The sequence below is a fragment of the Brienomyrus brachyistius genome, chromosome 7, assembly GCF_023856365.1.
Source record: "Brienomyrus brachyistius isolate T26 chromosome 7, BBRACH_0.4, whole genome shotgun sequence".
NCBI lineage: Eukaryota > Metazoa > Chordata > Actinopteri > Osteoglossiformes > Mormyridae > Brienomyrus > Brienomyrus brachyistius.
The window spans coordinates 24,446,243-24,472,571 of record NC_064539.1 but is presented as its reverse complement, the minus strand read 5'-3'; the positions used below and the strand labels follow the sequence as shown (position 1 = coordinate 24,472,571).

At 41.4% G+C, this 26,329-nt stretch overlaps 3 protein-coding genes and 1 long non-coding RNA gene across 10 annotated transcripts in view; 2 read left to right on the top strand and 2 right to left on the bottom strand.

The window, feature by feature from the left end:
• Window positions 1-3,779, bottom strand: part of LOC125745776 (lysine-specific demethylase 2B) — a 48,153-nt gene extending 44,374 nt beyond the window's left edge. For 2 of the 6 annotated variants that reach the window (XM_049018967.1, XM_049018968.1), the window contains exons 1-4: window positions 3,392-3,779; window positions 2,518-2,662; window positions 2,094-2,172; window positions 1,912-1,958 (exon numbers count right to left, since the gene is read on the bottom strand). In XM_049018967.1, coding sequence (XP_048874924.1) covers window positions 1,912-1,958; window positions 2,094-2,172; window positions 2,518-2,662; window positions 3,392-3,424 — 304 coding nt within the window. In that variant the 5' untranslated portion in view covers window positions 3,425-3,779. Of the gene's footprint in view, window positions 1-1,235; window positions 1,553-1,581; window positions 1,889-1,911; window positions 1,959-2,093; window positions 2,173-2,517; window positions 2,663-3,391 lie in introns of those variants that run through there. The other 4 variants (XM_049018969.1, XM_049018970.1, XM_049018972.1 and 1 more) reach the window with 4 other exon arrangements.
• A 995-nt stretch (window positions 3,780-4,774) lies between these two features.
• On the top strand, window positions 4,775-14,388 carry orai1b (ORAI calcium release-activated calcium modulator 1b). Its single transcript, XM_049018987.1, has 2 exons — window positions 4,775-5,160; window positions 10,181-14,388. The coding sequence occupies exons 1-2, from the start codon at window positions 5,047-5,049 to the stop codon at window positions 10,736-10,738; spliced, it is 672 nt and encodes a 223-aa protein (XP_048874944.1). The 5' UTR covers window positions 4,775-5,046; the 3' UTR covers window positions 10,739-14,388.
• Window positions 14,389-16,486: 2,098 nt separating this feature from the next.
• On the top strand, window positions 16,487-25,124 carry tmem120b (transmembrane protein 120B). Its single transcript, XM_049018982.1, has 12 exons — window positions 16,487-16,644; window positions 17,778-17,896; window positions 18,004-18,120; window positions 18,293-18,352; window positions 18,544-18,639; window positions 18,740-18,829; window positions 19,673-19,738; window positions 19,924-19,985; window positions 20,088-20,180; window positions 22,277-22,341; window positions 22,782-22,850; window positions 23,186-25,124. Exons 1-12 carry the CDS (start codon window positions 16,582-16,584, stop codon window positions 23,300-23,302), a joined length of 1,017 nt encoding a protein of 338 aa, XP_048874939.1. The 5' UTR covers window positions 16,487-16,581; the 3' UTR covers window positions 23,303-25,124.
• Window positions 22,161-23,189, bottom strand: LOC125745791 (uncharacterized). 2 transcript variants are annotated; one of them, XR_007398753.1, is made up of 2 exons: window positions 23,120-23,189; window positions 22,161-22,404 (listed from the first exon to the last, which is right to left on the bottom strand). It is a non-coding gene; the product is annotated as an uncharacterized LOC125745791 (long non-coding RNA). The 2 variants fall into 2 exon arrangements; XR_007398752.1 differs by lacking the exon at window positions 23,120-23,189 and adding an exon at window positions 22,742-22,848.
• Window positions 25,125-26,329: the final 1,205 nt, after the last annotated feature.

The following is a 26,329-nucleotide window of genomic DNA, read 5'->3' as shown; positions in this document are numbered from 1 at the left end:
ACACACCAGCCCTTATCGGATAAGATTGGCCACCCCTGCACTAGAGCCGATGAATGGGGGAAAGCCTTCTGCTACTTTTAAGGTGCAACTCAAGGACATACACACACATGCATCCCTGAAGAACACAACAATGATGTATAAACCTTTTCTCTTGTTATACATATTACATTCATGCTTTAATATCTACTTCCTATGGAATCAGAAATGCCATACCCAAAAAAGAAGGAACTACCCAAATTAAGCTAAATCTATCTGACTTTTGTCTTCCAAGAAAGGTTTTAATATTTAATTTTTTACTGTGACAGTGACACAGCAACTGTCCTGTAGTGTACAGGCAAACAGCTTTATTTCTCCAGAGCCATTCTACTCATCAAATTGCTTTGATGAAATATCTATATGGACCCTAAATGGTCTAAATAAGGCACTAATGTTTGTACTAATGTACAAACTAATGTGTGTATTAATATACTAATGTAATAAAGATCAAAGAAACATGCAGCACTCTGGCCTCAGAAGACCAGAAGTATGCACTCTTGTCATGGTGCTGGGTGCTCCACTTAGACTGCTCCTGAGAGTAGGCCACTGGAATGACCAAGACCCAGGTTGCATGAGGCATGAACTCAAACTGTGACAGCCCACATGGCCGCCTAACACATGGCACAAAACACACCACAGTTTCCATTCGAACAGCCATTCGCCTACATCTCAACAGGATATGGAAGCAGACAGACTGTTAGGTGATTTCAGCAGTTTCTGAGATGGCATCTCTCATTAGTCATGTGCAGTTTAGTCAGGTAAATGCCAGCTGTTTATAAACACTTGAAACTTTGGTTAGCTGTCTACTGTTACTATTATTCAAATGTAGCATAAAATATTTATTTGAATGCCACAGCACTATGCAGTCGATCAGATAAAATGACACTATCTGGTCTCGTTTCATATTGAGTGACTGCAATCTTCATCGATATGAGGTCAACTTCACAACAACACACACTACAGCAACAGCCTTGGTTCACTGCCAGTCACTGCATTAATTATATCATTTAACCAACCACACAGATTAGTTGGTGGTCCTTGTCAGACTAAGTCTTCTTACTTAAGAACTTTTCCAAAGAAGCTACCTTTCAGAGACTGGAAACCAAGACAAAATCCTGAAATAATAAACAAATGATTAAAAATGTTAATTGGCTAAACCTAATGATAAATTATAACCTGATATAGTCAACTTTCCTTACCCATATTCATTAGCAAAACTATAAAAAATACTTTTCTAGTAGAAGCGGTAGGTGTTTTTCTGGTCCAAGGGGAAAAAAACAAATAAAAAATATGAAATTGCTGAAAGTTCACTTCTTTTCGTGTGTTTCATGTTAAGTTTTGTTATAGTTGTACAGAAACAATATTAACAGCTTGCGGTGAAGAGCAAGACTCAGTTCTGACAAGCTGGCCGCCCGGAGCCAGTCCAGTGCTAAGAACTTACTTCAAAACGGTTCACGTCGTGTTTATGCTTACTTTTATCACCGTATACAGTAAAAGAACTGACATTAACGAAAATTATTAAATAATCCAGAATTAAAAGCCTACTTTTCCAACATTACAAACGCCTCCTGTCGCCAGGACAGCAGACACCGTCATCCGTTAGCGCTGCGCACGAGCCACCGACAGTTAGAGCAAGAATGTCCGCGAGACCCCGTTCGCTCACGAGCTTTTTTGGTACGGAATACGCTGGTATGGTCCATGTCTCAGATCTTCACTTAAATGAATGCAACAGCTCTGCAACCCCGAAATGACCTTTTACAGTTTTTGGAGCAACAGTGTTAAAACAGGCTGGCATAACAATTAACTGTGAAATTGTGACGCACGGTGGCATATTATTACTTACGCCCAATATAAAATCAGTAGAAAATCACTTACCAACCAGACCTTTCACTTCACTGACGGTAAAATCTGGATCTGGCATTCTAGGGTAAAGAACATAGTAAATGGAATATGCATAATATACTTCCCACATGCAAAAACATGGCAGGCCAGGACACCCATTATGGATTCGTTTATTTGTCATTTTAGACTATGAATAAATTGTTAAATTTGTTTACCTGATTCCCAAACCATCTTTGGCTTTAAAAATAAGAGGAATTCTGAGAGCTTCTCTTTGCACAAATTCGTAGGTAAAATCTGCGAAACAAATCATACCGGCGTGAAATGTGAATATTTAAAAGCAGTGTACAATCAATGTGATTTTATTTTGATTGTAACGATCAATAATTTGCCATAATTACGGTCAAGATCTTAGTTTTACAGCAAAACTCACAAAAATATTTGAGTTAGGGTTTAGAAGCAACAAGGAAGAAAGGAACCACAAGCTAAACAACACCACATACACAAAGATATGTATTTGCACCTGATACTGTGTCCCAAAAAAAAAATATGACTGGAGGTATCTCACTATGCATTGTCGCACTTATTGTCAATAGGTGTTCGTACTGCAATTAAGCTAAGAAACTGGGCAAATATATTTACCTTTGCCATCCATCACCCTGACGTAGCTTTTATTATATGAATCGCTTACAAGTTTCTCTTCCAAGTTAAAACCTCTGACATCTGCAATTTCCTCCACATCGGACAAATCTTCATTCTCGTCGTACATTCTCCTACTGATGGAGCGCTGTTTATGTAAATAAAGAATAAATCTAGATCAAAAATTGAACTTTTGCGTTAGAAACCTTTGACTGTAGCTTAAAATGGCTTGCACTTTAAATTGGAAAATTCAAAGATAATTCTATTACGGGACATTTTAATCATATTTTACTTTTTTTCTCCCGATGCATTTTATTTGTACATTTACACTGTTATACACTGCAACATGCTGTGCCACTATAAATCTCCGTACAATCGAGATTTAAACGTAGCATATTTCCCCTTTTCCAAAGCTGCAGGTTAAGTTAGAACGCACCTTCACATGCAATACATTTCAATAAATGGAACTTGGAAGGCCCTGTACTCTTCATGAATAATATAAGTATTGAACATTATACCGCAATTCAACGCTGATGGGTTACATAATTCGTCATTTTCTTATACAGCAGGATACGACGTGCGAAACATCTAAGAGCAACGCTTCCAGAAGGGCATGTTCTTATGTTAAATACAATATTGTGTTGATCGGCGGGTTCTTTGTAATGACTCCCGATTACATTTTCCATTCTATCAAATCCTATGCGCTAAAAACTGTATATAACGTTATGCAACAAAGCGTAGCTTCGCATCACAGCGTGAACCCTATGATACGTAAAATGGTGTTTCTAATACCGAAATGCTTCAGACAATACAGATTTCTCCTACTTTAAGTCCCTCTCCGAGGCTAGCTATAAAAGGATAGGGTAAAGCTACACACCAGTTTGCGTCCAGATTCAGCACACGCCTCCATTTTTGGAGCTCTCGCCACTTTACCAGTTTAGCCCCTCATTGTCTCGAAAATGACACATTTAAAGTTAGAAAACACTTTGCTTTCCGAATCAAAACTAAGTAGGAACCATTTTTGTGTAGTACTGGCTGACGTCACGGCCGAAAGAATCAAAACATTGTTAACAAACGTCATGCGTCATCTTTATTCAGAAGTTGAATCCTACGTTCTTCGTATATCCCAAATCGAGGAAACCTGTTTTGACGAATTGTTCCAGCAGAGTCTTTCTAAGATTGCACTTAAAGGTTCATAAAAACACTAAAGCTTCGTTTTGGGTCACGAGTCTGCAACATCTTGCACGCACGCGCTGCAGCTGTTATGAGTGAAGAGAGGAGTGATCGTCTGTCCGCTTCACTCCTTTTGTCGTTTACCTCGGAGCTCTATGAATAGCTTGACAAGTTTGTAAACCTTTGGGATAAAAATGTTGATTTGTTGCGAAATTTAAGTAAACTATTATTATTATTATTATTATTAATAATAATAATAATAATAATAATTTGTTTGACTGCCATCCCATCCTGGAGTTTCCATGGGTTGTGTCCTGTGATGCCTGTGATAGCCTTCAGTCCCTTTCTAGGACAAGAGGTTGAAAGATGCGTAGATTATTAATGTTACTCTTATTGCTGTTATGCAATAAGGTTGAAATGTACCGCAATCACATTGAGGGTTATTACTGTTACTAATCGTCTTTTGCAGTGACGATGCTCTTCATTATTGTATTTTCTTAATACATATGTTCCTGTCCCCGCGACCCAGCTTAGGACAAGCGGTTATGGAGAATGAATGAATGAATATGTTCGTGTCCACTCAGAATTATTCCTCGATGTTGTCAACAAAGTTTAATGATAAAGAGCAAAGTTCGTCGTGGCTTGTAATTTAAGTTCTTGAGTAAGCAATACAATGCTACTACTACTATAATAATAACAATAATAATAATAATAATATCACCCGAGGCTCATACTGATTTCTGCAGTTCACTGTTGATCAAGCTAGGAAATAAAATCCGTGGTGCTTTTAAACTTAAAATACCTCCGAATAAGATACACTAAACACACTATGCAAGATGCCGTCGATATTATGTAAGATTACGTGACACATGGTTCCAGATATATTTCTGTCTCATTAACCTCTACAAATGCAATGACACAATCATTACAAATCGTTACTTCTGATTCACATCTGCCTCCAGTTTATGCTACTAAGATCTTTACTGCATTGAGTGCACACAATGGTCACACCTAGCCTGTAACCATCGAAGACGCAGTGCTGGGGCTCAAGGCTTTGAGTCGATAGAGCGTGCATCGCTCTGCCGCAGTGGCTTGTGGGTAAACACTGGTGCAGTTTCCTGAGAAAAGTGCAGCTTGGTTTTCACCGCCCCATTGTTGCACCGTTGAGAAGTTGATGCTGGGGTGTCTCGCTTTCTGTTACGGCTCTGGGCACCACGGATGAAGCGATCTGCGGCGTGCGGGCAGTGGTGAAGGCGAATCGCATGCTTTTTTGTTAATTCCTCATTCTAGGGACGAAAGACTGTCTAGCAACGCGGCCAGCCCGGTTGCAAGTTGACAGTTGTTCGGACTGTCTTCGCGATGAGTCTGAACGAGCACTCGCTGCAAGCTCTCTCCTGGAGGAAGCTCTACTTGAGCCGAGCAAAACTAAAAGCGTCCAGCCGAACCTCAGCCCTCCTTTCTGGTTTTGCAATGGTAAGTGTAACGGAGTCATACTATAAGTGTACTCGCCAACTTTTTATTGTATGTATTTGCGTTCTGCAAAAGTGCAAAAATGCCAGCTAATTTCATTGTCCCCAGTGCTTTTTTACAGTATGAGTCGAGCGTAAATGTCTAAAGGCTACTTTATACATGCATATCTACATAAGCATCTATAATTCTTTGAACATTAAAAAAAGAAGCCTACAGGTGCTCGCAGTTCTATGGAGGGCTGGCGGTGACAACATCAGATGTGCTTGTCATCATAACTGGATGGCAGGAACCTGGTGTTACTGATGTCTTGAAGTGCTTGAACATACGAAAAATGAATCTCGGGGGTGTGTCTGCAGCTAAGACCAGTACATATTTTAATACGATTTGCTGATGCTATGGATGTTTCGTGTGCTTTTGGGGTTTCAACATTTAGTTCAGGATAGGTAATTAGATAATTTTTAAAGCTTTTGCGTGATGCATCAGGAAAGATCATTTACATACTGTAAATGTAAATGAAACAAAATGTCTGGCATGTAAAAGACGTGCAACGAGTGCTTATGAAAATATCTGTATACCTGCATGGTTGTGTTTTTGCAATATATTTGGCTTGAGTAGGCTTAAGCTGATATTTTACACAAATCTACTTAAAGCCTCACAATTTGATGAAGTGTAGGCGGCAATAGATAAAAAATTATTCTCGCCCACCTGCGTTCTTATGTATAATCGTTTAAAAATGATGTTCTCCTGTTTATCTTCAGTGTGTATGCGAGTATTGCACTGCGGCTCGGCAGTGATGCATCTGCAGCCGGTTGTCACTTGCATCTGCATTGGGTGGATTGTCTGAATGGAAGAAGCACATCTGTATTATTTAAACTCATAAATCTAAAGTGCGATCACCGATTAGCGTTTTACAGCATCGAACAAAACACTGCCGAAATTTAATTTCGGAAACCCCAGTTGTATGTTGTTTGTGTCCACCCTCAAGTCTTAGTTTATGAAATCCGAAATCCAGTAAAATGCAGTAGAATATCTTCAGACTGAGGTTATAGTTGGTGTATCATAAGGTATTGAACTTTCTAACACATCAACAGATTTCTATCAGTTGGGGATTCTTGGGAAAGAACATTTCCTTATTTAAATTAAGGTGGCACGAATCCTGAGAATAAGAAGTTGGCGATTAAATAGCCAAGTTCAGCCTTGTGACAATATTAGACAATAATATATCGGTATATATGGTTAAAAATTTGCTTACCAGTGAATCAGTAGTGAGCCTCATTGAAAACCGCCAATCAGGTAGCGCTTCCTTTGTGTGGTTTATTTTCTGCACCGTTGAGTACATTACCTTAGATGACCTTTTGGACAATCTGCCCTGGCTTAACGACAACAACAAAAAAAAAAAATTGGTTTTGAGATTCCGTTTTCTATGTATTCCATTGATAGTGTGTAAATAATTTTCCATTATCAAAATAATTCAATAATCGATCAATGAAATGAACTTGTGATTGAAATGAAAGATTTCCAATGCATCGAATAGTTCCCTAAGTAATGGAAATCCTTTTACCTTTGGGGCAATTATTTACACCCCATTCAGTGTTGAACACAGACATCCCACTATGGCAAATTTATCAGGATATACCAGAATAGTATTGTTTTTTTTTTTTTATTTTAAATAATGTCAAATACCATATATGGCAGTATAATGTCTAAACAGTATGACAGCTGACTGGGGGGGATGCCAGCAGTGAAATTTTCCAACCGGGTCAGGTGGGTTTGCAGGGGTAAAATGTCTAGAGGACAGTTTTTACCATCGCTGAACATCAGAATGACCGATTGTGGTGGGATGTCTCTACAGCAGGACAGTTTGAATCCACCAGTTCAGTTACAGTGGGGCAGCTTGTGGAATCAAGGCCTGCTGGGGAGGCCAGAAACCTGAGACAGTGTGGTCCGTTTGGCTCTTCCAGTCCAACGTAACAAAGCTCTACCTGCCTCCTTGCTATATCTGCAAACCCGGTCTATTTTGCCGGATGCCGCTTCTGATAGCAGTTCAACCTGAGCGCGCTACCTGGCTGGTTGAACTGCTATCAGTTATAGGCCTATAGGCATAGAGCATGATGCCATCTTGAAGAAGTTGCTTGATCCATTATTTGCATGTAAAACAATACAAGTAACACAACACAATTTTCTCGCAAATTTCACACAAATGAGACCACCCGCAGTTATAATTATTAGTTTGCATCTGGACAATGATTTAAAAATCATTGGACATTAGTGTTACACACACACACACACACACACACACACACACACACACACACACACACACACACACACACACACACACACACACACATACATACATATATATATATATATATATATATATATATATATATATATATATATATATATATATATATATATATATATATATATATATATATATATATATATATATATAAATGAGATCATGCCACCCACCAGAACAAATTATTTTCTCTCTTTTAGAGACCTGCACCTGATCACATTACCAGTGTTTCTCCTTGGGATATATGACATGATGATCTTCCCAAATACACAAAATTAATAATACTAATGCTTTTTGTAAATGACGTACCCAGCACTGGACTCATCGTGGTCAACTATTTCACTAGTTCAACATATTTCAATTGCATTATACACGAGGGCTGCCGCGAGTAGTCGACGTCGTCAACGGTGTCGACGCTGGAAATGCGTCAAAATCAGTATTTCAAATTGATGGATTGTTTTTTTTAAATTATTTTAACAAAATTACTGTTATGATTTCTAAAACAGTTCAATTCATTATGACAGTTGTTTTCCTTTAATATCACTACATAATAGTCGGAGTAGTTTAAATTATCACTAAACAAAAAGGTGGTTTTACACTGTGCAGTGTTCTGATGGCCAACCACAGCAGCACTAGTGCTATGCACAAGCTCCTGAAGAGCACAGCCGCTATTCTGGATGATGGGCCGCCATAATAAGAAAACCCACCGGGTTGTCTGTAATAAACACTGTGCTGTTTATTAAATTACCATTAGTACAGAGAGTTTTTTAAAATATCTTTTGTCCTTGTAGCAGCTAAATACACTCATTAATAAAGCCATAAAGTCGTCTGTCTGCTACCTTAGAATTTCCGTTGAATAAGTCCATCCATCCATCCATTTTCCAAACCGCTTATCCTATTGGGTCGCGGGGGGTCCGGAGCCTATCCCGGAATCAATGGGCACGAGGCAGGGAACAACCCAGGATGGGGGGCCAGCCCATCGCAGGGCACACTCACACACCAGTCATTCACGCATGCACACCTACGGGCAATTTTAGCAACTCCAATCAGCCTCAGCACGTTTTTGGACTGTGGGGGGAAACCGGAGTACCCGGAGGAAACCCCACGACGACATGGGGAGAACATGCAAACTCCACACACATGTGACCCAGTCGGAGACTCAAACCCGGGTCCCAGAGGTGTGAGGCAACAGTGCTGACCACTGCACCACCATGCCGCCCCTCCGTTGAATAAGTGTTTCAGAAAAAGTTTAGGCTAGAATCTGGGATTATTCTGTGTTGATTGGCTGCCAGCGTGTGTTTCTGTGTGTTGGCTTATTGGGACCAGTGTAATCGTGAACTAAAAGTGATCAAATGAAACTGAAATAAACGTGAAAACTATATTTACCAAAAACATGTCAGACTTTAATCAGCAAAAAATATCTCCACACCTCCATCTTTCTACCTTGTTTGTCCACAGTATCTCCTCTTTATGAAAGATGTTCAGGTTGCTGAACTGTCCCTTTCTTCACCACCACTTCAGTGCTTTTCGCTTCCACGATTTATCAAAACAGTAGTTTTGGCAACCAAATTTAATAAGTATAAAGATACCCCGAATTTATACCAGTTACTGACTATTGGGCATCACAAAATGTATCTCATTAACATTTTAGACATGCTACTAATTTGCTTATCAAATTATGGATGAACATAATGTCTGTATGGTGCCGAAAAGCTGACATCCATTATCTAAAGAACTGCAATAACATTGTTGTTGTCAAAATAAAATGAACCTAACTTAAACTGTAAAGTTGATTTTCTGGAGGAAAGTTAATTGTTTAGATTAATTGACCAGTCGGAAAAAAGCTTGTAAATTAATCCATAGAAAAATGGTTATTAGTGGCAGGTCCTATTTTACACACAATTATAGCTGTCATTTCAGCTATGCTATGGCATGGCATATATTAAAAATTCATATCATATGGGAAATTATAACTGGTATACCAGGTGAATGGGTATACCGACCAGCGCTGTTCCAAGGAGGCAAAATGTATGTTTGCAATGGAATATTGCCCAGCGGTCAATGCAAAAATATACAGTGATCAGTAAACACACTGACTTGTGGAAGGTTATATCACCATAGCAGGATCCATTCCTGTTTCTGTAGCTGCACAGTGTGGAGGTTAAGTAAATATACGTCATTTAATCTCTGCTTCAGAAACGCTTCCGAACTGCTGCCGACTGAGGTTGAGGATGTGTAGAGGACAGAGCAAAACCTCAAATACAGCCGTTCTCGGCGGAATTCTGGCGTTAGCCTGGCTGCCAGGAATACAGGACTGTATGTATAAGGATGTTATGGAGACTGTGATAAATGCTAATGCGGTTCCCACTGTTTGGACTAGATTAATAAAGTTTTTATTTTTTTGCTAGTTTTTATTCTGTGTGTTCTTTACACTATGGCATCGTTTTTAAGTCTAATTTTAGGGAAAATCACAATATATGGCCTAGCTTACAATATTGTAATTTATTGAATCGTAACCCCTATATCATGATAGGTACTGTATTATCAGATTCTTGCCGATACACAGCCCTATTCAGCACTTTGTGTGTGTATATATTGTTTTGTTTCAAAGCTGTTGTGATTGTGCACAGAACCGAAAATAGTGTCAGTGTATAAATATTTATGGTCTGCATTATATGTGATACTGGGCCACGTGTGCTGTTTCCCCTGGATGTTCAGGTAGCCATGGTGGAGGTTCAGTTGGAACCCGAGAGCTACCCCCCAGGGCTTCTGATCGCCTTCAGCGTCTGCACCACCGTGCTGGTGGCCATCCACCTCTTCGCCTTGATGGTGAGCACCTGCATCCTGCCCAATATCGAGGCCGTCAGCAACGTGCACAACCTGAACTCGGTGAAGGAGTCGCCCCACGAGCGCATGCACCGTCACATCGAGCTGGCCTGGGCCTTCTCCACCGTCATCGGCACGCTGCTCTTCCTGGCCGAGGTGGTGCTGCTCTGCTGGGTCAAATTCATGCCCGTCAGACCTCACTCCAGCGCGGACAACAGCACCATGAGCGAGGGCGTGGTCGCGGCCATCACCTCCACCTCCATCATGGTGCCCTTCGCCCTGGTCTTCATCGTGTTCGCCGTGCGCTTCTACCGCTCCCTCGTCAGCCACAAGACGGACCGGCAGTTCCAGGAGCTGGAGGAGCTGTCCAATATAACCCGACTCCAGAATGAGCTGGACCACAGAGGGGAGGCTGCTGTCTTGCAGCCACCCAGCTCTGATTTCCCATAGAGAAGAGGGCTTCTGCGCCTCTTAATTCTCCTGTAATTTCAAAGGGATTTTCCGATTTATATTCCATTTATTTTTTATTTTATTTTGCACGTAAACATTTTATAAGATTGTCAGGTAACAGTTGGTCCCCTTTTGAATTGTACTGTAAACTCTGCTGCTGTGCTGAAAGTTTACTGAGTGATTTTTTTTTTTAGGAATTTATTCTGTTTTAATGAATGCTGTTTAAATCGATGGATTTATTATAATTTTTTTTTTTTTTTGTAAAATTGTGTCACATTGTAGATTTTATGAATGCAAGAGACCGATTAATGGAAGAGAACTTTAGGGCACATCATAGGTTCCACTGTAAAAAGAAGAAACATTTAGATTTTTAAATATAAAATATGGAATGTGTTTTCAGTATTTAACAGTATTTAAAGAGAATTTTATTGTGAGGGTTTAATTTGAATCAAATTTTTAGTCGGTGTTTACAGTTTGGGACAGATATATCTGAATGGGGGCTGTAGCTTCATCATGGGACTGCAAGCTGTGGGTAAACATTCTAACTGTGATGGCAATGTATTCATGTTATTCAGATTTAAACAGACTGTTAAAAAAAACCAAGTTGCCTAATGCAGTGTTTCTCAAACTGGTTTGCAGGGACCCACAGGCAGTCCACATTTTTGCTCCAGGGAGGGAGTTGGGTGCAAGCAAAAACATGCACTGGCTAGGGGTCCCCGGGCCCCAGGGTTAGAAACACTGCCCTAATGAATAGTGCTCAGTTTATTAATAACTGGTTGATGTAGTAATGTTTACTTGTCATCTGCTAATATTGGAATGTATATTAACTGACGGTAATGGCATTTAATTTTTTTGCAGAGGTATTGGGTTCATTTTGTGTGAATCTCGAAGGAGACTGAATGCCACGGTTTCGTGCCAAAGGACGTTGCTTTGTAGCCATGGCAGTCACAGCCTGCTTTAACCCAATGAGAATTCAGCGGCTGACTCTGCATGATGGGCCAGGTCCTCATGCATTTCCGCTCCCCGATTCTCCTACACGTACCCTGTGCACAGGACCATTCAAGAGCTTCCTGACTGGAATTGCTCTGCTTCCCTGAGCCGAGAACAGCTTTAAATGTCTGTTTATAACAGTGAGGAACGATTGGTTGGTGCTGGGCTCATACACGCATGGACGTTTTGAGGTGGCCAGTTAATTGGGTGCCACAGAGCACAGTCACGCTGGACTTCTCATCTCTTCATCATGCCACAATGCAGAAGATGTGTTTCCCCACTGCAGTGTGGGCATGGTGTTACTGTACAGTGCCAGCTCGACACTTACTGCTTCCTGTTGTAGGTGTTTGATCCACTGCGTGACCCAGTGGTCTTCCACCATTCTCTGAGTGCTGATTTTGTCAAAGTTTATGGGAATTAACATTATGATGTTAACTTAAAAAAAATGTTTGCTTGATTATATGTAACCAGCTTGCTCGTGAGGTTATTAATATTTTTGTGCCAAAGGTTAATTTATAAACTGGTTCAAGGCTGTTGTCCATCCATCCATCCATCCATCCATTTTCCAAACCGCTTATCCTATTGGGTCGCGGAGGGTCCGGAGCCTATCCCGGAAGCAATGTGCATGAGGCAGGGAACAACCCAGGATGGGGGGCCAGCCTATCGCAGGGCACACTCACACACCAGTCACTCACACATGCACACCTATGGGCAATTTAGCGACTCCAATTAGCCTCAGCATGTTTTTGGACTGTGGGGGGAAACCGGAGTACCCGGAGGAAACCCCACGACGACATGGGGAGAACATGCAAACTCCACACACATGTGACCCAGGCGGAGACTCGAACCCGGGTCCCAGAGGTGTGAGGCAACAGTGCTAACCACTGCACCACCATGCCGCCCCCCAAGGCTGTTGTATGTATTAAAAAATAAATAAATAAATAAATAAATAAATAAATAAATAAATAAAAAATATATACTTTTCATACCATATAGTTGTTTGTGATTTCTTACAGTAACTTTGCCAGTTTTTACTAGTGCCATTTTAGAAATGATATTTTAATGGTTTTAATGATGTCCTGTCTCAGGGCAGCTCAGTGTTAGCACTGCAGCCACAAATCCTGGCTCTGTGGTAACTGTGGAGTTTGTATATTCTCTCCATGTGGTTTTTTTCCCCTCAGGCCAAATTCAGTTACGCCGTTAATTGGCGTGTCTCATGTTTCAGCGTGTGTGCCATGAGACATGCTGCAGGCCGCTTCTGCAACCTTAGGTGAGATAGTGTCTCTAAATTGCCCCGTGTGTGAGCGTGTATGTGTGTGCGCCCTACAATGGAATAGCATCCTGTCCAAGGTGTCCCCTTTCCTTGTACTTTGGCTTCCTGGGACACCCTACTGGATGGAAGTGTGGATATATCCACTTTATGTCACTACCAAATCAGACCAAGTTGATATAAATACCTCATGGAAGTCTAATGAAAACAAAATGTGCATGCGAGTTGAATGTTTGCACGTGTAACAATGAGATCGATAACCAAAAACCACTACTGGATGCTATATAAAGCTTTTATTTGTATATTAACAAATATATCTCAACCATCATTTTTAGCCAGTCTGAACTGCCAGCAAAAGGCAACAGAAGCGTAATCCTTGAGGTGGGATTATCTGTCAGATATAATAATGGATCCAAGCTGAAGTTTTATTATAAGTTTCTAAAAAAAGAGTGTTTTAAGGCTGGGCTTTAACTCAACAGGCATCCTTTTTCGGTAGGTGATTTTATTTGTTTTTATTTAACGTCATGCATTATGTTTGTCTTTAACATAAGTGGTTATAAATTATAACCCAGGATAAAACTGCAATTCGCAGGTTGGCAGTGAAGGTTTCAGTTTCCATGTTTCATTGTTTCATTGATGCACAGCAGGTGATTAGCATGGTGGGAGCCATGTAAATACCTGTGAACATCCTGTTTTTATGACGCATCAGCCAACTCTAGGGTTATCACAGTGAAGGCATTTCCCCTGCGGTGATTCAGGGTGGTGAAATACCACAATATATGGTGAGTAGACATTACAAAGAGACAAGCAAGCATCAGGCAAGGACCAAGTACAAACAGGTACAGGCACGCGACAACCAAGTCGACAGAACGTTGATATACAGCAAAACATACACAGGGACTGTTCGCCGACACTACAATATTTCAACATGGACGCCAGTTGAAATATGCACTTCTAGTTTGTTTACATGAATAACGAAACATCCACACCTACGAAGGATTTTATCTTTGAAATCACCATGCTAGGCTAAGCAAAATGCTTTTAATGCCAACCAAAACCACAGACCAAAAATCATTTTGGACAAAAATTTTACAGTTTGCGTATTTCCATCCGTAGGCCTATATGTAACATGTTTAGAAATCAGTTATTGTCTTATTAACATTTTGTGAAAATAACTCAATAAAAATCATGAATATATCGCGACAGTCTGGCCAATGTAGAAAGCTGTGAACATTTACACGTTGAAATCCACATGAACACGCATCACTTCACTAAGGAGGAGTAAACTAGATAGCGCTCTTGGTTTACTTTGGTTCATGCTTTGAGCCCGTTTTTTATCAGAGAGCGCCATACAGCAGGGTCAGAAAATACAGCAAATGCTTCTTATATAGTTGGGAGTAGTGAGCTACAGCCACCTTAAGGCCTGGCATGCAGTACAAATAAACAGATGGTTGTTTGACGTTTACGCAACATGGCTACAGTCTCAGAGAAGCAAAGATAAGTGAATAAAAAAAAAACTAGAATCTAGGGGTGTGACGAGATCTCGTGTCGCGATATTACAACATGACGTCAGAGTGAAAAGCTCCTTCACGGTGAGGTCCGGCTTCTCCAGGCTTCCCCAGTGCTCCATAGCTCAAATTAGATGTGCTGTGTCAAAGAGTACAGAACACACCACAGAGCATGGATCTGTAGAGCCTGTAGAGGTCTGTGCGTCCCTCCATGGAGATGCCTCTCCAGACCATCACTGACCCACCACCAAACCGGTCATGCTGAACAACATTACAGCAGCATAATGTTCTCCATGGCTTCTCCAGACCCTTTCCCGTCTGTCATATGTGCTCAGGGTGAACCTGCTCTCATCTGTGAAAAGAACAGGGAGCCAATGGCGGATCTGCCAATTCTGGTATTCTATGGCAATTGCCAATCGAGCTCCACAGTGCCAGGCAGTGAGCACAGGGCCCACTAGAGGACGTCGGGCCCTCAGGTCACCCTCATGAAGTCTGTTTCTGATTGTTTGGATAGAGACATTCACAGCAGTGGCCTGCTGGAGGTCATTTTGTGGAGCTGTGGCAGTGCTCATCCTGTTCCTCTTTGCAAAGGGGCAGATACCGGTCCTGCTGATGAATTAAGGACCTTCTACGGCCATGTCCAGCTCTGCTAGAGTAACTGCCTGTCTCCTGCAATCTCCGCCATGCCCTTGAGACTGTGCTGGGAGACACGGCAAACCTTCTGGCAATGGCACGTATTGATGCACCATCCTGGAGGAGTTGGACTACCTGTGCAACCTCTGTAGGGTCCAGGTATCGCCTCACGCTACCAGTAGTGATTCTGACTGTAGCCAAATGCAAAACTAGAGAAAAAAAAGTCAGATAAGATATGGAAACCATGTCAGTGGCCTCCACCTGCTAATCCATTCCTGTTTTGGGGGTCATGTCATTGTTGTCCCTCTAATTTCATTAACACCAAAGCAACTGAAACTGATTCACAACCCCTTCTGCGATTTAACTGGCCAGATCAATATCCCAGAAGTCATACTCTGATTAAAAAGTGTTCCTTTAATTTTTTGGGCAATGTATAAAACTGTCAAATACAGTTTAAAAATAGTTTTAAAATTTCTCAGAGGTTTGGCGAAATGATTAAGATAACCCCTATAAACTGCGTCTTCGTAGTAACAAAAATAACTTAAGTGACATTTTTCACCACCAAGTGTACATTTTTCTTGCTGTATTTAGATTAAATGGCGAGTATGACTTACCTTTAAATAAAATACCTTCAAGGAAAAATATGAGGGCAACTGGAAAATCTTGCCTCACACAACTGAACGTAATGTTATTAGACAAAACATGTCTTAAACTTTTGATATTCTCACTAAAACCGTTATCCTGTCATTGAATGTTTTGGGTAGCCTATGCAGGTGTTGGATTCAGCCCCTCCGCTATTTAGATACATAATTTGCTTTTTAAATAATACGAACGTATTAATTTGTATAAACATTGCCAACAATTAATGATCGGTTCTCGGCGGAAAAGTCCAAATCAAATTAACATGGTACGATATACTATTCATGAACACATCGGTCCATCAACCACCACAGCACAACAGCGCCATCAAGCATGTAATTTGAGGTAGGGTTCGCGCTTGACAGCAATCGTTGAATAATTCTCAACAGAAAATAGTAATTTGGTTGAAGATAAATCCAACATTACTAAGGATTTTTTTATATTTAAACATAACTGTTCCGCTTAGATCATTTTTTCAGTTTGGAATTATTTGCATCGATTATTGTGTTATGATATTGTCTAAGCAGCTGGAATAAAAAGAAAAAAAACGCTTTTGGGATAATGGGATATGCTATCCTTCACTGTATGAAACCAGCCAAAAGCTCAGACCGCGGCTGTCCCAGCTGATTGGACTAGACCAGCTACGCATCCGATTGGCTAGGAACCTTTCGCTGACCGTAATCGCTGTTACGTCACTGGTGCCGTGTAGTGCCGTGACTGCGGTGCGCACATGCGCCTTGCGGGAGAGTGTCGAGTCGCGGCCGATCTGTGCCAGGGACCGGATAGGAAGAGGGGGAGATACAATGTCACTGCAGAGGTGCCAAGCTGAATGGGAAGAAATCGACCAAGAGTACCGGCAGTTACAGGTGCGCTCCGTTTGGGCGAGTCATCTAGCTAGACCTGGGCAGATTACCCAAGTCTTTGACGGTGTACTGAAAATGTATATGTAAGGTTAAAAGACTAAATACTTTTTATTGTGGGTAGCTGACGTTATTAGTCAGGAACGTGTCTTCTGAGAATGGTGTCTGTTTAAGTCGCCTGACCGCATTTACTTTTAATCCAAAACACTTTTAAAATTATTTTGCCTTACGTTGATCGCGAGACACGTGTTTTATTACGCGCAGTTTAAAAATCTGTATGTTGAGGAAGAATTGAGGTCTCTAGTGTCTCCGCGTACTTTGATGCGCTCCACAATAGCAAGGCCTGTGAACTACCGGTAGATCGGTGAGTTTTCTTGCCAGTTATTGTGTTATGGTGATCTCTTTAAAAGTTAATGGTCACTCCTCTAGTTAAAAAGCAGATGGCCTTAAAGCAAGTTTCCGGGGACGCCCCAGTGGTTAAAATGTCTGGCGGTATCCCTTTCTGGTTTGGTCCAGGGGGTAAACGATTAAAGGCAAATTAAAGATTTTTAAGATACCCGTAGAGAGATAGGAAATCCGCCGAAAAATGGGATTAGACATAAGCAAAGTCCTAATACTGTTGTAAACTCCTGTCAATGTGTTTTAAATCGATTGCTGATGGATAACCGTGATTACACAGGGTCTTAGTACATGTCTGACAATTGCTTTATACAGATGTCACTCAGTTTTACGTGTTTATTGCGGAACCTCTTCTCGTCGGTCTTTACAAAACAGCAATCAGCCAAATACAAAAATCTACAGCCGTTTGGTTGAGGTGCGCAGAGATCAGAACAAGTCGAGCCATAGATATATATTTAATATTATTTTCTCTTCAGAATAAATTTCCAAAATGTTCAGTCACTTTGCCTTAGAGAAGACTCGACTTTGAAAACTGTATTTTGCGCAAGTAGGCCTATATTGTGTTGTCACTGCCTTTCTAAGTCATTTCTCCAGCAAGAATAATGCCATGCTTGACATAAGGATATGGTTTCTTGTATCTTAACCTAACACCTTGTTATTTGTATTTATTATCAGCTCCATAAAGAAGTGTGCCTGTTTTTTTGTTTTTTTTTACTCCATTAACGCCCCCCCTCCCCCAGGAAACTCACAAAGTTTACAGACACAAACTAGATGAACTCACCAACCTCCAGTCGCTCTGCAGCAACTCTGTTAGCAAGCAGAGGAAAAGTCTGAGGGAGTTGGAGTACAATCTCCGCAGGTCAGTGGAACCAAAACAATCAAACTTGTGCATAATGCATTAAATGCAAAAAAAGCACAAGCTGCTAAGTCAACAGGCTGAACAAGGTCTGATTTGATTTCCAACAGATGTTTGAAAACGAGTGACCCAAAGGAGTCTGAGCAGATAAAAGCCATACAGACACAAATCAAAGAGAAGCGACATGTCTTCTTTGATATGGAAGCATATTTGCCAAAGAAAAATGGGTAAGATGCGAAAAGTTTTAGCTAAGAGGAAATAAATACTCCATCAGTAGCGTAAAATGTCACTGAGTATTTACTGGTGCTAGATAGAATGAACAGTTTCACTACAATTGTGACTCAAGAATGACCGACTTTTGTGTTACATTCATAAATATCTCATGTTTCGTTTTTTTAGGTTGTACTTAAACTTGGTCCTGGGCAATGTGAATGTAACTTTACTTAGCAACCAAGCAAAGTAAGTACGTTTTGCCAGCATTTTCAGTAATGCCTATTGTCAAGTGGCCATAAGTCTGTGTAGGAGAGAGTGATGCAATTTTGCACGCATGTTTGTGTGCATTATGTGCATGTCGGACTGCTGTTGATCCACCTCTCTGGATTCCTGCTGCAGAGTTCACACCGCCGTTCCCTTCCGTTGTCCCCTGATAGATTTGCCTACAAAGATGAGTATGAGAAGTTCAAGCTCTACATGACCATCATCCTTTTGCTTGGAGCCATATCCTCCAGGTTTATACTCAATTATCGGTGAGTTGCCCCATTTCAGATGTTCTTCCCTCATTTTGGAGAATGGATCATGACCTCTTCACTAAATACATGTTTTTAATGGCTTCTCCATCTGTTTCAGGGTTACTGATGAAATATTCAACTTCCTGCTCGTCTGGTACTATTGCACTCTGACGATCCGGGAGAGTATTTTAATAAACAATGGGTCCAGGTAAAGGTGAAACACTTACTTGAGCGGACGGAATAGCATGTAGTCATACAGTTGAGTGCAGTCGGCAATTAATAAATTAATCAAGTGAATGACAGCAACTGACTAAAATTGACTGAGGCAGCAGGGGCTGTGATTGGCCGGGTGTGACACTTAGGGTGGAGGGAGGGCCTCACCTGAGCCTTGTGTACTGCACTCCTGCGGAGCTTCTGTAGATCACTTCATATTACCTTTGCTACCAAGAGTTTAGGCTCTGCAGGCTTTGCTTTTACACAGTGCAGCAACCTAAGACGTGGGTCGCCAGTGCTGCCCGCAAGGAGCCAGGGTATATGCAGGATTTTGGGACCTTTAGGTCCGCTATTCAAACCCAAGTGAGGGGACTCCTCAGCCAGTCTGTCCTCTGATTTGTAATCTAATTAGGGAGGTGCAGTGAAGACCTGCACACACGGCAGCCATTTCTGGGGAAGGTTGCCCTCCCCTGATCTAAGAGGGGGACTGGGAGATTATTAAGTTCTGCGGGAATGGTACCCATCTGGGGTGCCGTGTTCCCCGATGGAGCTCACTGTCTATTTTCCTGGGAGTCACAAATAAGCCCGGATTTTAGCCTGAACATTTTGTCAAACGCTTATTCAATGGAGATTCTAAGGTAGCAGGCAGACGACTTTATGGCTTTATTAATGAGGGTGTTTAGCAGCTGTAAGGACAAAAGATATTAAAAAGCTCTTTGCGCGATGTGTTTTTTAATCAATGGGGAAGACTTGGTGGTTTTATAGAAGGGAAAACAAAGTTGAGCACTGTGACCTGGTTAATGAATTGTTGTAACCCCCCCCCCCCTCTTCTTTCCAGAATAAAAGGTTGGTGGGTATCCCATCATTACGTTTCGACGTTCCTGTCAGGTGTGATGCTGACCTGGTAAAGTGGATTACTTTTTTTTTTTTTAATTGATGCAGTGTTTTTGTATTGCTCCTGTGTGTGAGTGCATGGCCCCCGAGGGCCCAGGGTGGCCCCACACGCTTCCTGAAGGGGATTGTGGGTAACTGGCTGTGTGTCAGTAATGCCATTACAGAACGCCCTTCTTCCCTTGTCCTTCCGAACAGGCCGGATGGGGTGGTTTATCAAATGTTCCGGAATCAGTTTCTCGACTTCTCTATCTATCAGAGTAAGCATTCGCTAAATCCGTCACATGGACTTACTTGCCTGGCACTGCCCCGTTCACTGTGGATCATCACTGGAAAAGGACTGACTGTTGTTTGCCCTGCAGGTTTTGTACAGTTTCTGCAGTATTACTACCAAAGTGGCTGCCTGTATAGACTACGGGCTTTGGGGGAGCGGAACCAGCTGGACCTGACCGTAGGTAGGATGCTTAAAATTTTTCCCATCGGACAGATCATCTGAAAAACGTAACATTGTTCTTTGAAAAGCTATCTGTATAGTCCTACATTTTATTTATTTTTATATGAAGTATTTTAATTACACGGTCGCCCCTCTACTTACAAACGAGAATTAGTGCCAAGGTCTCTCGGCTGCATCCTGAAGTCTCATTGGATCCCAAATTCAGATTAGCGCTGTGATTTTGTGAGTCGCTTCCTATGCAAACACTGTAATACAGCGACGTGCCTCATCACGTCATGATAAATCCTTAGAAAATAATCAGCACCTCTCAACACAACGGTGTAGGAGACGTACGGAGGAATCCATGCTGCCAAGAGGCGCACTGCATACCAGGAATGCATGCGCACGTTGGTACTTGTGCTGAGCCTGGAAATTCCTGCAGCAGCTTGTGCAGGTTAACCCCCTGACCATTACAGTTTTGGCCTGTCCAAGCATCCTTACTACAGAGAGGTCTTTGTTTAAAACCTTCTGTTTTCTGATACTGTACCATGAAGTAGGGCTGCGATATATGATACTGTCCACGATAAATATTTATGTGATAAAGTGTCATCTGGCCATATCAATGAGCTGGCGATGCGATGGATTTAGGGCTGCCGCTAACGACTATTTTCTATAGATTAATCCAGTAGTTCTCAACCGTTTTTGCGCCGGGCCTCAATTTTTAGCATGCCAGCCCCGTTGCAACCCCAGATCATGTATAAGTTCAAATTCACGCTATGATCAAGCATGTAGTGCACTCTGCAATTTACGGCAATCAGTGTCTATCGCACAAAATTCGGTCGGGTTGTGAAGTTTAAAGTCCGATGTTTCTTATTTAAATATAGTTTTTATTTTTATTTAACATATATGTATTTTTTAATTAGTTTCCTTTTTTATTTCAATTTTTACATTATAACGTGCAATTGCATGATCATACACACTGGCACCGTCAATCAATGTACAATAGGCCCAGATTTTAGCCTAAACATTTTCTCAGACACTTATTTAATGGAGATTCTATGGTAGCAGGCAGACGACTTCATGGCTTTGAGTGTATTTAACCACTACAAGGGCGAAAGATATTAAGCTCTCCATGCTAATTGTAATTTAGCACCTGTGTGTTTCCTCTTCAGGTGTTCGTTCATAGTGCTACTGTCACTGTTTGTTTGCATTTGTACGTAAAATTTGACATAAATTTTATTAGGTCACGATATCGTGTAACTCCTGAAGTTACAAGGTCAAGTTAGTTATTTTTGAACTGAAGCAGTATTCAGTTATGTTATACAGGGAAGACTCTACCCAGACTACTTTTGTGCTTACATTTGACTTATGATGCTGTTTCACTACTATTACACTATAATGCTGTTGCTGCTGGCACCTTATGGAAAAAGATTCACACTTTGAATTAGCTAGTCTGTCATCAGTGACAGTAGCACATTGGAAAAGGAGGATGGAACATACCCTGAATTTTGTTTGCACTAATAGATGCTGCAGCCTGCAAGCTGTGATCATCAATAAAATGTTGTTCAGTATTTTTTTTTCTCTATATCTATTTATCAAAATATCATTTTCGGAGGTTTCCTTTAAATGTCACGATAGCCTCAAAGGTATATGTCGCCCTCCTCTACCCTGAAGCAGTGTTTTTTGGAGAACAGCTTTGAGGTGAAATGGTTGACATTTCGGCCATCCTAAATTTTAGCTCCCTTCCCCCAATGATGTGTGTCACAGGGATTAAGATTGAAAATTTGCTCAGATCGAAAGCACAAATGACCGTATATGCTCAAAGTTTACCAGCTACTGTACCACTGAGGTCGAAGCCGTTTGAAATCTCAGCACAGCCATGATAAACAAAAATAACTCTCTTTACATACTAATGCATTGTTTCCCACTCTGGTCTTTGGGGACTCACCATGGGTCCACATTTTTGCTCCCTCCTTGACAGTTCACATTTTTGCTTCAGAGCTGGGAGGGAGCAAAAATGTGGACTGTCTGTAGGTCTCTGAGGACCAGATTGGGAAATACTCCTGTTGGATGTTGGGAGTCCAATGATATCTGCCTCATGTCTTTGTCTTGGTTCAGAGGGCTTTCAGTCCTGGATGTGGAGGGGACTCACTTTCCTCCTGCCCTTCCTCTTCTTCGGCCATGTAAGTATGGGCCTGTATCTGTCGCATGGCCGCAAGAGGTGCGGGGGACGAATCGGCATGCAACTGTAAAGGAGGGGGCATCCGTTATGAGAGGAGGACAGCTGTTGACCCCCTGATCATTCGTGACTTTCGTTTTGATATGTACTGACAGGTGACCAAAAATACTTTGGAACACATGCTTATGTGTTTGTAGGTGAGAGGCAGATTTAACATGAGAGTTTGGCACATTATGCAGAACTATGATGCAACTAAATAAGCAACAAGACTCTGGTAGAATTGCACAACGTGTCAAGGTGTTATGACAAGCAGTGCTGAACCCTCACCGATAATTATGCCTGCAAGTGAGCGGAAAGCGACAGTTTTAGCATAGAGCTGGATTGGTTACTAGAGTTGCGTTCACCTTTCTCATCTCACTGTGACCTTTCCTGTCCCTCTCGCAGTTCTGGCAGCTCTACAATGCTGTCTCTCTCTTTGAGCTGGCCAGTCACAAAGACTGCAAGGAGTGGCAGGTGAGCTTGCTATACAATGGCAATGACAACTGCAATAACTAGTTTCGCTGGAAATGCTGAATTGATTTTAAAGGAGTGTATATAGATATTACTTCAAGTGCATTCAGTTAAAGTAAGAATTTAAAAATGGATGCTTACTTAAAATATATGTAAAAAATAATTCAACAATTAGGTGTTAAATGAAAAGAACCGGCATCTGTTTCCCTCCCTATGATTATTTTGCCTGACAGGTTTGCATATCTGTATGTCGGCAAATTTGTTTGCTATACCTGAAAGTCAACACCGGAAGTGTTTTGTTAAATTTCTTTACTGTTTTTCTTCCGTTCCTCCCCCAGGTACCGATGCTGGCGCTGACTTTTCTCGTCCTTTTCCTCGGGAACTTTCTGACTACGCTGAAAGTCGTCCATCAGAAATTCCAGAAGAATAAAGGGAAACTGGGGAAGAATGAGTGAAGCCTGGCTTCACCGAAGGGGCGGTCATGTGACAAATGGAGCAGCGTGGATTGGTTTAAAAAAATAATCATTTTAAGGAGAGGCAGCAGAGAGTGTGTGGGGTCCTTTTCTGGTGCTGTTCAACCGATAGCCAAGGGAGAGCGCGGAAACAAACACCCGCACACTGCAGTTACGCCGTAGGAAGGGCTGGCTTCTCTTCACGGTTATTTTTTTAAATTATTTGTATCTCTTCTCTGTTGATGGCAAGTTGGCTCTTGTTAATTCATGTGCACGCACAAGGCCATATGGATCATATTGTTGCTGTGTAAGAGTGTGAGTGTGTGTGTGTGTGACAGGAAGGATGTATTTTTTTTTTTTGGAATTATACATCCTCAAAGCATTTGGATGTGTGACTGAAGACAGATGTCTGTGCTGTCACAGTGGAGAATGGCTCTTGGGTGAATGGTATGAACATGTAAGTAGCCGTTCATTCACCTGCGGCTGCTCTTTGTCCACCATTTAAATGGTGATTTTTGCTGCTCTGGAACTGACAGGACTTTTGCCAGGTTTGGTCCATATGCTTATTTTATCTGTGTAATATGTCACCGGTAGTTATTTTCTACTCGCACTTATTCTTAGATTTGTGGGGTTTTTTTTGTGATGACATTTTGGTCAGTAACATCAGAGAAAGTGAAACTGCTGTCTGCCATTTTTGGGATGCGGCCAATATGTTAGTAGGTATTGGGCAAACGGTGTTTAATAAGGTTGGTTCCTGTTTGACCTTCATATGGAGCTGGATGTTGAAACGGTACAAAAATGGACTGGCAGTTTGGCTTGAAATTTTTTTTTTGTTTTGTCTCTCTCTCTCTCTCTCGCTTTACCACCATGGTGCCCAGTGTCTTGGGTTACAGTTCAGGATGTTCCCAGCCAAGGGGACCTGGCGCAGATCAGAGGTTAGAGAGAGCAGCCGCGTCCATCATTGCCGTCATAAGTAACATTTTGTTCTCAGCTCCTGCTGCAGTTTGGTGCTGCTGCTTATCTGGGATTTAAAGGAGACGGTTGTTCCCGGGTCTGTGGATTCGATCATGCACAACCAACCAGACGTACATGCAGTATTAAGGCTGATTTTATCCCCCTGAGGAGAATCTTCACCGTTCGGTAGCTGAGTACTGTACGCCGTAACCCGACACCTGCACTGACATTTCGGGAGGTGTGCATCTTGCTGCGGAGTTGGGTATGCAGCTGGGGCACAGAGTCGGCGCTGAAATATAAATCAGCCTTTACATGGTTATCATGTCCTTATTGACAGAAATGCACAATGACTCGATACCAGAGTTTGTTTGTTTTTTCGTATGTAACGGACTCCTAATGAATTAGGGAGGATGCATAGCCCATATGGGATGAGATTGCTGTGCGATGAACTTCCCAGTTTAACCTGATGGGAGGCAGTAGAATAACCAGGCAAAATCCCATCAGTCTCCAGCTGTAGAAAATTCCCTGGAGTCAGAGTTTGGGTGATATTCAACCACTGACTGCTATTTGGGGGGAAATGTATGCATGATATTATTTTTTATTTTTTGTTTTAAACATTGGCTTGTATGTAACCTGTTCCTAACTGCATTGAACACCAAGCCCCATAAATACCCTCCCTTGCAGCTCTGAGTGACCTATTACATGTTAGGTTGAATTTGAAAGCTCCTGGATTGAACGCTGTTTAGACCTTCATCTGTCTGAGCATAATTTCTGTAACACCATGTAATAGCATGGCGATACCGAATAAATGTAGGGCTTTTAATTGCCCTGTGTGATTTACCAACACGTGAGAAATAAAACGTTGCTGAAATGTCAGTCTCGTTGTGGCAGTATGTGGAGCGGTAGTTTTTTAAATGCTATCGCTAAACGCTTTGCTTATAAGTGACGATTACACGGTAGGAAAGGAGCAGAAAGTGAACACCTAACTCGATGACTTTGGGTGTCTTCCCTTCGCTACTGCAGTTTATAAAAGTGGTACTTTATGCAGAGCTCCAGAGATCTCCAAGGAAACCTCAAGGGGTGTCCCCACAGTGCCTGAAGGGGCGTGGAATCTCCAGGGCAGCTTTAAGGGGCGGGGTGCATAGGATTCCAGTTATCATAATCCGATCTTCCTTATGTCTGCCTGCTTAGTCCTGCCTTCATTTTCAAATGGTTACAGGCTGTTGATTTATCTAGAAAACATTATTATGCGATTAATACAAATTCAACTGCAGTTGTGCAATTAGATGAGATTCTTAGCTTTGTAGAATATTTCTTTTAGCAGCTACTCGATATATGGTAAATTAAAATAAATTTTAAAAAAATAATCCCAGAGGTTGAAATATTTAACTTAATTTCCATTGGGAATTAAGATGATTGTCTTTGGAAAAACTCTGAAGGTCTTCCTCGTCGTTTAGAAGAAGATCATCTTCCTGTTTAAGGACATTAGACCTGGTAGAGCCCAGGTGTCCACAGTGGAATGAGAATCTCGTCTTTCTAGGGTTTGGTACCGAAATCCAATACCAATATGTATATTGCAACATCACAATGGGCCCAGATGCATTACTTGCATTGTACAAGGATGTGATGTTTTAAAATAATTTGAATATAATAAAGATTTCGTCATTTAAAATAACACTAACACTGTTTGTGGTGCAGTTTCACAAATAAACATAACAAAAAATGCAAAAACCGATCTATATGATAAAATGATTTTGTCTAATATAAACCTAGGACTACGTCTTTATTAGGCCTGAACGTTGTCGCCTTGCGCAGCAAATTTTCCTCGGTGTGTGTCTTTTAATGGGAGGACCGTCGACGATCTGACGCCTTGATGTGTGTGGAATGATGTGGGTGGGGGGAGAGTAAGAGTGAGGGATACAGGGATGCCGCAGGAAAGAAGCGCACAACATGATGCTTCGACACTTAATCTAATCATAACCAGAAATTCTCTAAGATAGTGCTGTCATTGTTGTCGTTTTATTATTTGCATAAATCCAGAAACATATAATCAAATTGATCGGTATTTACCGGACC

Coding starts and splice junctions, on each gene's coding strand:
- orai1b (XM_049018987.1), top strand. CDS start 5,047: ATGAGTCTGAACGAGCACTCGCTGCAAGCTCTCTCCTGGAGGAAGCTC. Junction 5,161..10,180: donor TCCTTTCTGGTTTTGCAATG/GTAAGTGTAACG, acceptor CTGGATGTTCAG/GTAGCCATGGTGGAGGTTCA.
- tmem120b (XM_049018982.1), top strand. CDS start 16,582: ATGTCACTGCAGAGGTGCCAAGCTGAATGGGAAGAAATCGACCAAGAG. Junction 18,830..19,672: donor TTAATAAACAATGGGTCCAG/GTAAAGGTGAAA, acceptor TCTTCTTTCCAG/AATAAAAGGTTGGTGGGTAT. Junction 19,739..19,923: donor TCAGGTGTGATGCTGACCTG/GTAAAGTGGATT, acceptor CCTTCCGAACAG/GCCGGATGGGGTGGTTTATC.